Genomic DNA, 10,690 nt, shown 5'->3' with positions numbered 1-10,690 from the left:
CGCTGCCGTTCAGCTGTCCCGTGCCGCTCACACACAGTCAGGGTGCACGTATATATAAAGGCGCGTAACACTGCGATTTCAACGTCGACACACGCGAGAATCGAAGATTCGCGACACAAAGGACGAGACCGCAAAGACCTACTGCCGCAGGCGGTAATAGAAAATCGAGTATATAAATTCCGGGAGGCAAGTTTGCAACATCATTTCCGAAAGTCTCGCCATATATACGTACAAATGGAAACGCAGTCGAATCCGCGCGCGAAAGCCAGTAAAGTGAGAATATTCGTTGTCGTCACCCTCGCCGTTACATTGTGCTATCCAGCTCTCATCGATACGGCGGTGGTCCGTTCGGAGGTAAGATTTATACGATTGTAAAAATTAAAGAATTTGTGAATGTAATGCGACTGTATAGGAAAAAAAATTAAAGTCTGATGAATCCAGTTTGCTATTCAGAATAATGAGAGAGTAAGAAAAAGGGAAGGGAGAAACAAAAGAGAAGACTATATAAGTTTTTGGCAAAGAAGTGATCCGAAGTGAGCCGCGTTGAAACGGAAGTCGTTTAGCAGTCAAGGTTCGCGCCTTTCTACACGAAACAGACAGAGGGAACGACGCGAGGATCTTTTTGTTTTTTTTTTTAAATGTAGAATTTCCTTACAGCGCTCCCCGTCAAGTGCACGGTACATATATTTTGCTCAAGTTTGGCAACGTTACCTCATAAAGCAAATAACTCGAGTTACCGTTCCTTTTTTCCTAAAGAATAACGCGTTCTTGTTACTGATTTGCAAAAGTGCAGTTTATTTAGTTACGACTAAAACTTTTACGTGGCTAAAAATTAAATAACGATAAAAATAACTAGTAAAATCGTTACCATTACCTCAAAAATGTAGCTGCGCGGTAGCATGAACTACTCCGAAGAAAATGTAATGTCGTCACCTATTCGCGTTACCGAAAGAAGTAACTTTTGTAACGATAAGGACGTTACAAATAACTTATCAACTCTGAATTTTTGCTGATATATTACATTGTAGACAGAAAGTAAGTTAGGATATTTAGTATAAATACATATAGAAACTCATACGTAGAATCGAATTCAAACGAATCGATTTCAGTGCGTCACAAGATTGACCGAACGATATGTAAACCGATGTGATTTCATCTTTTAACTCCGAGTAGCGTATCGAATTTTATTCTACTGTGTATTTAGACTTCACAAATGATTTTCTCGATCGCAATTGTCCATTTCCTTGTAGTAATATATGTAGTAACTAAGTAGACATTCTGTTTTCTTCATTGTATGCTGGGTGAGTATGTGCGCGCGGGTGTGTGAAATGCATATACGTACGTATATGCATTTCACAAACATATATTATGGAGAGACACGCTGACTCTTGGCTTGAGTAGTTTCATTCATGAATCAAACCTGAGTCACTGTCTACGGCCTCGAGAATGTCATGTGTGCCTTCCAGATCTTCCTTCACCATGTGAGAACCATGCACTCGCTATTCGTTAAATTCTAAATTGAATCGAATGGTATAGGCGCGATTCGTTGTGACTTTACCATCGTTTCAAGTCTCATAATAGCTATAGGAGTGAGCGTAGGAGTAAATCACAAGATCGTATGACGAATTTCTGAAAAGATGCTGAATTCTGAAATATAAGTCTAGCAATTTAATTATTAAGGATTATGGAGCACAATTCTTTCGTTTATTAATATTTTTATTTTTAATTACGTAAAAGAATTTATAGTATTTATTGTATGTTACTTCGAATCAAATTAACATATTTTGCCTTGTTATTTGCGCGATTGAGCGAATCGATGTTCCTCTTCTTTCAAGTAAACGTAAAGTGTGTACTGCGTCAATCATTTAATTTGGAGGCGCGCGTTTTACGTGATCGAAAACTATTACGTGTGGGTGTACATGTATGGTACAATCTAATGTAGATATATTGTACAATGTATATGTACAATATCTCTGTAAAAAATTTTTCCTACATCCTAATTACTCGACCACAACGAAAGAGAAATGACGATGAAAGATTTTAAAACAAGACGATAATATCACACGAGGCAGTATCACGCTTGACACGAGAGGCTATCGAGTCCGCGGGTTTGTAGATCGTGGTATATTGGCAACTCTTCATTCAAGGAATGACGTTTGCCCTGCATCTCATTTACTGTCTTGAACGTCACTGTAGGCGCAACATGCGTCACTGCAACTTTCTTCTCTTCTTCTTCAATTCCTGATTGCCGTCAGTACGCCTTACCAGAAATGCAGAGCTTTCGCAATATCCAAATGCTAGCTCTTAATTCAAACTTTAGAGTTCAAATTTTTTTACTTTTACAATTGTATAATTTCCTTTGGAATTATAATTATACACGTCGACGTCAACATTTATATAAATTGCAATACTTGTAGTAATTAACTACAAATATGTACATGCACGCATTATACATGGACTGATATAATTCTTCAACTAAGAACAATGTTACTAAATGAATAAAGAAAAAAGCGATGTGGTTTTTTTTTATGTTTTGATATTTTTGCGAGTGTATAAAAATTTACGAAATAGGAAAAGACTTTGAAATGTTTGAATTGGAATATATGAGAAAATACTTGATATAGAGTATACGCGCTATATATTACGATGTGACTTTTTTCCTCAAATTACCGATTTCGTAGGAAATAGGAAACTTATTGTGTTAATACCAATGTAACCTTTCTTATACTTGAAATGTCTGTTATATTATTAATTTCTACTAAACTTTTAAGTGTAAGAATTTGGCTCTCATTGCATTGTTCTAACAACGGATAATTTTATAAATCGTACATTGATACAGTTTTTATAAGAAACAATTATTAGACACTTTTACACACTACATTTATAAGCAGACGATTTACATTGATTTACGGACTCTTACTAATGTACCGAAATAAATACGTCAACTATGCTATATTTTTTTTATATTTTTTCATAATTTTATAATTTCGTACATCACATCCTTTGTTAACAACTTGCGATCATTCTGTAACATTGATAATGACCTAATCGAAATGTCTGTTGTTTTTTGTCGTATATTTTTCTTTGTTTCTAATTAAACTACATAATTTTAACTAAATGACAATTTACTAACAATTGTATATTATAACGACATTTTTGGCTCGTAGCCCTTTTCTGTTTCATTATTTTAAACTTGTAATAATTTTATGTGCTTCGATTTGAGTAAAAGCAACATGTATATATATATATAACGGTAGTATATTATATCTGGTCGATCAAGTCTATAAAGGGCTCACAATAACTGAATCGTCAAATAAATTGTATATACGTTGAATAAATTGTTAAACTGTATAATACAATATATTGTCGCACTAAAGAAGAAGATACGAAATTATGATATATGCGACCAATACGTTAGAGATTATAACTATGAGAAACGAGATATGCTAACAGCTTTTGAAATTGTATGGCTTATTCATATAAAAGATAAGCGGTATATTTAATGAAATATTTATAATTGAAAATCAACGCTTTCTCCATGCGCACTAAAAGAAAAGTAGAAAATGTCGCATAAAGTTAATACGTTTCTAATATATGGATAATTTTATAATAGTTTGGTATGTTTAATTACAGAAACAGTTACAACGGCTACTGCTGCGAGACTTTACGAACGTCAGGAGTCCACGAGCTACAGAAGATAGTGATGAGGAAAACGCATCGAAACGAATTTGTCATAATGCGCCTTGTGGATGGGCGGTTTACAATCCGTATACGCGTAACATTGAATATTTCATGAGAAACACGTGAGTGTGATTATGTTATTAAACTACTATTATGTTAACTATGGTGTAATGTCAAAAGTATTCCCATACACAGATCAAGAACAGATAATATATATGTACAATATATAATAACATTAAGATACGAATAAATTGGAAAAATTATAAATTATTAATTATGAATTTAATTTATATAAAAATAACCATGTTTTTTTATGTAAAACGTAAAAGAAAGTGTTTAGATATACGGATGGACAGATCTGCGGGATGTATGAAAATATATAATATAAAATTAAAAAATATTTATAGGAAGAGAGATGATACCTGACGTTGAATACTGCATGTCGTTTGTTCGCTGATAGATTTTTTCATTTGCTTTGTACAGTTGTGAATGCTCCGATGAAAGCTATAAGTGCGTGCGCGTTGGAGATGACCTCTCCGCGAGTGCGTATGTCTACCGTTGCCGCCAAAATACGACAGCCGAGGACATCGAGTCTCCTGATGACACCCTCTGAGACGAGGTCGACATTCTCTCGTCATCGATATACCTACTTGTGTCACACCAATCACGCCAAATCAGCAGTTACCGCCATCGTCGTTCGTTTTCGCGATTCGTCATCTCTTCCATTTTACAATCACATATATCTTTACCGTATACGACGTTTTGAAAGTGACCACATCGTTTCGTTACAAGAAAGTTCGTGATCGAACGATTGTGTTATTCGCGACCGTGGTGATGCTTATTATATATGTACTGTCAAAATTGCAATTATTACGAGTATAAACGGCGCACTACTACCAGGCGCGACATGCAACTATACAGCCTGGCTATGCGATCGTGAATTCCCTTCTTCTGTCGAGGTTGGATCAACAATTTTACAGCCAGGAATAAGCTTTTAATGCAGTTGTGTGTGTGTGTGTGTGTGTGTGTGTGTGTTTGTGTGTGCGCGCGCGTACGTGTGTGTATGTACATACATATGTATATTAAACTGTTACATGCTATTGTTATAGTTTTTGATACAATTAAATTTTCCAATTCTTGCAGAAAACTTATTTTGATAACGGTTGAAAACCTAACGAATATAGCAGAGGCAATTAAAAATCAATTGATCCATTATAATTCATCGTTATCAGATTTACCTAATATCTTTTTATATATCTTTTCTATCTTTATTGCAATGTGTAATGTATTTCAATTCTTCATACTCACATATATGCAGTATATCGATTCAAACTCGTTTGCGTGTGTATAAAACATATACCATATACTAATCATTCTCACTTACTTTTGGTTTGTTCCTAAAATGTAAAATGGTTTATATTATTACATTTATTTAAAAAAGTAGCTACTCAGCCATTAGTTTTCATACTGCAAATTTCGATCTTCGGATTGATTTGAAAGAAAGCGTAAAATTAAAAGCATCAATTTGGTATATTTATGAAATGCGTACCGTTAAATAGTATAGCTATAATAGTGATACAGATGAAAACGGACCTTTGACAATATCCGCGGTAACACACTTTTCCTTACATTTTCTTACCTTTCTTTGTACTTAACAAAATATCAAAAAAATAATTTTCTTTTTTCATATAATGATAGTTGTAGTAGTAGTAGTACACTGAAAACAGAGTTTGATAATAACTATCAAATGTTTAGTCAAATAATGCTCTAATTAAATATTTTTAATATAATTTAAATATAATTTTTACAAATATTTAATAAGTATTACCGTTAATAATATCATTTGATAATAAATATTTGTAAAGGTAAAATTATGTTTAATTATATTAATCAAATATTTAATTAGAGCATTATTTGACTAAACATTTGAGTTGTTATCAAACTCTTTTCAGTGTAGTAGTAATAGTAATAGTACGTAGTAGTAGTAGTAGTAGCAGTAGCCGCATTATAGCAATAATAATAATTTGATAACAAAATATTATTTATAACGAGAAAATTTATAACTGTCGCTTTATCTGCTCCTTGACAATCGTGCGAGAGTCGATATAATAAATACAAATATGATTGCAAGTTATTTTATCCGTGACCTTTAGCTTGAATCACACACAGGCAAAGTTGTCGAGCTATAAAACCGTGAACAAAGCAAATCATAAGCTGAATGTAGGCATCGTATCCTTCAAGTACAATAAAGAGTAAAAATGAATGCGAATCAAATTACACAACGTACGAACGTGTGCGTAATGACAAATTTTACATGTAAAATGGCATTATTGTTTTTGGTTGATCCATTTGGAAATAATTCTCTTGAAAGCTATATTACTGACATATATGTGTATAGCATATCTTTACTTATATACTTCGTAGAGAACGTTAAAGTGACAAAATTCAATTCGAAATTCAGAACACGTCATGAAGTAAGAGTTTCTCCGCACGTACGTTTAGATCTCGATCTCTACATGCATGCAGTTGATCAGGTACCACAGTTTTTTTTATTACTCCAGTTAGAACCATTGGCAATTAGTACTAAGTAAACGTGCCTAACGATAAGAAATAGAATAAGTATTTCAGTTTGTTGTATTCATACACAGTATTTCATTTGTTATGTAATATACAGGAAACGTAAGTTACCTATTATTATGATTAAATATCGATATATCATTGTATAACTATATATTGTCTAATTTTATCACTTTTAATACAATAAAACAAAGTTGCAAGACTTTTTGTCACTTTTCATTTTGTGTTACATATCATTTATATCTCTCCTCGATATCATATTCTCGCGTATTCTTGCAAAAAAAGGAAAAAAGCTTGAAACACAATGAAAAGCACAATCAAGTGTATTTTCAAATATTAATTTTTACCATTTATTTAATACGTAGTCTCAGTGGACGCAAATTCTATTAACACGATAGATATAAAAGAGGATCGAGCACAAGCCAAGTTTATACATATAGCGTATGGAGCTGTGGAAAGAAAGTTATCGACTGAAGTAAAACGACAGTTTTTCACTATTTAGTTTATTAATAATTCGTAATAATAATTTGTGCAAAATATCAACATTAAATTATTATTTCAAGTAGTAAAATTGTCTGTACATTTTTATTTTTCATACACATATTTAAAAAAATTAGCGACTTTTTTTGTAAAATACAGTAATATATATAATATCAGAAGATATCAGGAAGACCACACTTTTCGTTTCATTCTCGCGCCCCCTCCGTTCTCTCATTTGGAATATTAGTTGACCGGATAGAAAAATAATATATAAACAAAAATAAATGGCGATATGTTTGATTTAAATTTGTTGACAATTTATTCGAAATGTAGAAAACGGGTGACATTTTGTTACTATTTTTGGAGCAAAAATAGTTGAAAACTAATGAAAATCGTATCATGAAACGTCTCTAAATAAATTATCGATTTATTTTAAACTGAGCATTTCACCATTTATTTTATTCACACTATTTAATTTTATCCATTCTTTGTCTCTCTCATTTTCTGCTTTTATTTCCTCTTTTTCTCTTATTTGTCCTCCCTTCTCTCTGTTTTCTTTTTATTTACTTCATTTGTGAGGAAATGCTTCAATAAATATACAACCACAGTGTCGTATTATGAAAATTATGGTATGTATAATATATAACTATATACATTATATTATGTTATAATTAAATATTTATCTTATATCCTTTTTGGCTATCTTATCCCCTAAGTTTTTCATCGACGATATAATATATAGTGACCGTAAGAGACTGTATTTCGAGAGTTGACACAAATATGACAAATAAACGAGACAAATATCGCAATTATTATTAATTGTAGATCGTTTATCATGGTATATACGATCGTGTAAGGGACGTGATTATTTTGTTCCCAAATATGAACCACGCACGAACTTTTCTTTAATCTTGTTTTACTAAAAAGAAACAAACTATGTGGTGACTGATATAATTAGGAGCAAATTCATTAACGTCCAACTATGTACATAAAATAATGTACCACTTCATTGACGACAGTTATCACATTTCAATTTACAGATCATACGCTAGATTTAAGAATGTGCTGTAAAATATATTCTATGTTACAGTGATATTACACAAAACAAATGTAGGCATGTACGATCGTGCGTGGTGTGCGATCGCGCGTGTGGAGGTCAATGACTTTTCGGCTAATTTTTCATGCCGCATAAACTTCCAGCACGCTCGGTTCACGCACTGTCCAGGAACATTACCGTTTTTACACCTTCAAGATGATTCTACATTACAAAGCCTGGAAGGTAAATAGAAACGTAAACTCTTTATAAAGCTTTCTTTATACATGTTTATACATGTATGCGTATGTATGTACATATATATTGTGCGTATATATATGAACACACACTCATATGTAGATGTATATATGTACATGCTTGAGAATGTATAATTACAAATATTTATATAGATGTATATATACTTATTTCATTAAAGCCATAAACGTCAACTAAAATTATTTTTTATTCTCTTGTGTAAATAATTTGTTATACAGTTGACATTTCTAGCTGGATCTCAAACGAAATAGGCATCTATACGTGTATATGTACATACTTGCTAAAATATCGAAAGTAACACAAAGGTGTAAGCCGTATTCAAATGTACAGATGTAAAATGTAATAAATTCTGGTCGCGCGTGTATATACGTGCTTATAATACACTAATATTGATATTGTAAATAAACACGACTTATCGAGTGAGTGTTATAATCTTATAAGAAAATAAAACGCGATATAAATAGTAGGAGAGGCTGACAAAAATGGTCTAATATGAGTACACAACAGTGTCCAATCACTCGCAATAGTATATTATTATACATCGTTGTATATGCGTGTATGTAATACAGGCCTCTCTCTCTCTCTCTCTGTGTGTGTGTGTACCTTTGTGTAGCAAAGAATAAAACTGCGCGAACATATAATATAGTATGATATAATATAATATAATATAGCATATAACACATGGACGGCCATTGACCATTTATTCTCTTTAATGTTTTTGGACTCAAATTTAATTCATTTTGAATATCGAGAGTATTGTCTGTACCTGCGTAAGAGAGATATATAATATATGTTCATTACTTTGCACAAAACTAAACTTGTATTTCAAGAATTTCTGCGAGTCTTAATCATGCTGGCTGGACTGGCAAAGAATAATTTTTGCTGATAAAAGACTAATTAATTATAGCGAATGTAGCGATATTGAGAAATTTTTAATGACGGTAAGAAATTCCGTCGAATCGGAGATTAGACACAAGTCTCTGTCAACAGATCAGATTGCAAACGTTCTACTCGAAAACGATTGTATTGCCGGTAGGGAGAACGTGTCTGATCGTTATCCGTTACCACTCGTGTCCTGTGAGGGATTAAGTTCTCGTATCGTCCCATCAACCAATCTTGACATAACCGATGTTGAATATCTGTGCCGTTTTTGGATATCCATGATGCATGCCAATGATGGAATTTGGAATCCATACGCTTCGTTACGACTGGATGGCACTGTCAAATCAAAATATTCTACATTTTTCTTCTTTTCTCTATTAGTGAAATTGAGCTATATCAGATGTAACAAGAGACGTGAAAATTAATATCACACACGCACGCACGCACGCACACACACGCCCACACACAAAAGAAGACAGACTAAAGAGAAACTACACAATATTATGTGTTAAAGCGTTCAAATAATTATAAACATACCCGTCTAGCACGATTTATGGCGTTTTGTTTGTAAAAAAGTCTGTCCTTATGGACAATGAACATCATGGTATAACTGTTGGGATTAAATCTACATTGTGTTTCGTCGGAATTGATCATGTCTGGAGTGTCGCTTGATCTGCAACAAATTTACAATATTGTTACTTGATATGTACAAATTTGATAACAAGGCATCAAGTTACATATACATGTGCGCGCGCGCGTGCACATACATATGTATATAAATATAGACTATCGAAATTTATGTACCAATGTATCGAATGTACTTACTCTGCGATTTTATCCGGATGATTAGCATTGAGTAAAGATCTTTTTTCCAGTAATCTTGCGGCATGATTTTGATACGATTTAACATTACGACAGAGAAATGTGGGTTTACGTCCTGTTGAGGATCTGGCTGAGGAACCCCAAGTATTTCCGTCAATCTACAAAAATCATCATTTACCGTTATTTGTAAGAATATTTCAAGAGCTGCAAGCGCGCGATTGTATATATAACAACTAAGAAAAGTTTAAAGACATTATTTTTAAGTAATTTATATACAGAATTATCGTAAAAGTTGAATTTTTTATTTTCCCACAACACGCTCGTGGATAAAATAATGAGCTATTATAACAATTTACAGTAAAGTGAAAAACTAAACTTCTTAAAAGTATAAAGTGAAATTTCGTACAAATCTTAAAGGCTCAAAATAGATTTTAAAAGATGCAACAAATGCGAATAGATTTTTTAGAAAAGAAATAAATTATACAACTCTCTCTCTCTCTCTCTCTCTCTCTCTCATGAATTATCATTACGATTACATTCCGTTCGTAATGAGAGAGAGAGAGAAAACGGACGTATATATTGAATAATAAGCTTATTCCAATTATTAGAAATTCAATTTTATATTTGTCGTGCATTTAATCGTGCAAATGAAAGAAAAAGGAAAAGTAAGCTAGGAATAATAACGTATAATTTTCAGTGCTCTGATTATCGTTTTGTTATATTTTCCTATTTTAATAGTGATATATTATGTAATATTTAATAAAAAATCAATCACAAGAGGCTCCCCACTTTAATTATTGGTTATATCATGTAACATTACAGTTTCTATTATTAAAAGAAATACAATATGATAACTTGATTTATTAATATTTTCTTCTTTTATTGTATACGAAGGAATAAGTGAGTGGTCGAAGAAGGGGAGAGGGAGGGGGGGGGAGG

The 10,690-nt window shown here is 32.5% G+C and overlaps 2 protein-coding genes across 3 annotated transcripts in view; one reads left to right on the top strand and one right to left on the bottom strand.

Moving 5' to 3' along the window:
* Positions 1-234: 234 nt before the first annotated feature.
* LOC108781223 (uncharacterized) lies at positions 235-4,364 on the top strand. The gene is made up of 3 exons (XM_018549139.1): positions 235-354; positions 3,634-3,803; positions 4,165-4,364. Exons 1-3 carry the CDS (start codon positions 235-237, stop codon positions 4,292-4,294), a joined length of 420 nt encoding a protein of 139 aa, XP_018404641.1. The 3' UTR covers positions 4,295-4,364.
* Positions 4,365-8,361: 3,997 nt separating this feature from the next.
* Sin3A (SIN3 transcription regulator family member A) overlaps positions 8,362-10,690 on the bottom strand; it is an 18,712-nt gene continuing 16,383 nt past the window's right edge. For both annotated transcript variants that reach the window (XM_018549306.1, XM_018549307.1), the window contains exons 16-18: positions 9,755-9,909; positions 9,467-9,602; positions 8,362-9,265 (exon numbers count right to left, since the gene is read on the bottom strand). In XM_018549306.1, the coding sequence (XP_018404808.1) occupies positions 9,014-9,265; positions 9,467-9,602; positions 9,755-9,909 (543 nt within the window). In that variant the 3' untranslated portion in view covers positions 8,362-9,013. The remainder of the gene's footprint in view (positions 9,266-9,466; positions 9,603-9,754; positions 9,910-10,690) is intronic.

Source organism: Cyphomyrmex costatus, unplaced genomic scaffold (assembly GCF_001594065.2).
Source record: "Cyphomyrmex costatus isolate MS0001 unplaced genomic scaffold, Ccosl1.0 scaffold8, whole genome shotgun sequence".
Classification (NCBI taxonomy): domain Eukaryota; kingdom Metazoa; phylum Arthropoda; class Insecta; order Hymenoptera; family Formicidae; genus Cyphomyrmex; species Cyphomyrmex costatus.
Note: the sequence above shows the minus strand (reverse complement) of the source record. Positions and strands in the feature narration are given on the sequence as shown.

Coding starts and splice junctions, on each gene's coding strand:
- LOC108781223 (XM_018549139.1), top strand. CDS start 235: ATGGAAACGCAGTCGAATCCGCGCGCGAAAGCCAGTAAAGTGAGAATA. Junction 355..3,633: donor CGGCGGTGGTCCGTTCGGAG/GTAAGATTTATA, acceptor GTTTAATTACAG/AAACAGTTACAACGGCTACT. Junction 3,804..4,164: donor GAATATTTCATGAGAAACAC/GTGAGTGTGATT, acceptor TGCTTTGTACAG/TTGTGAATGCTCCGATGAAA.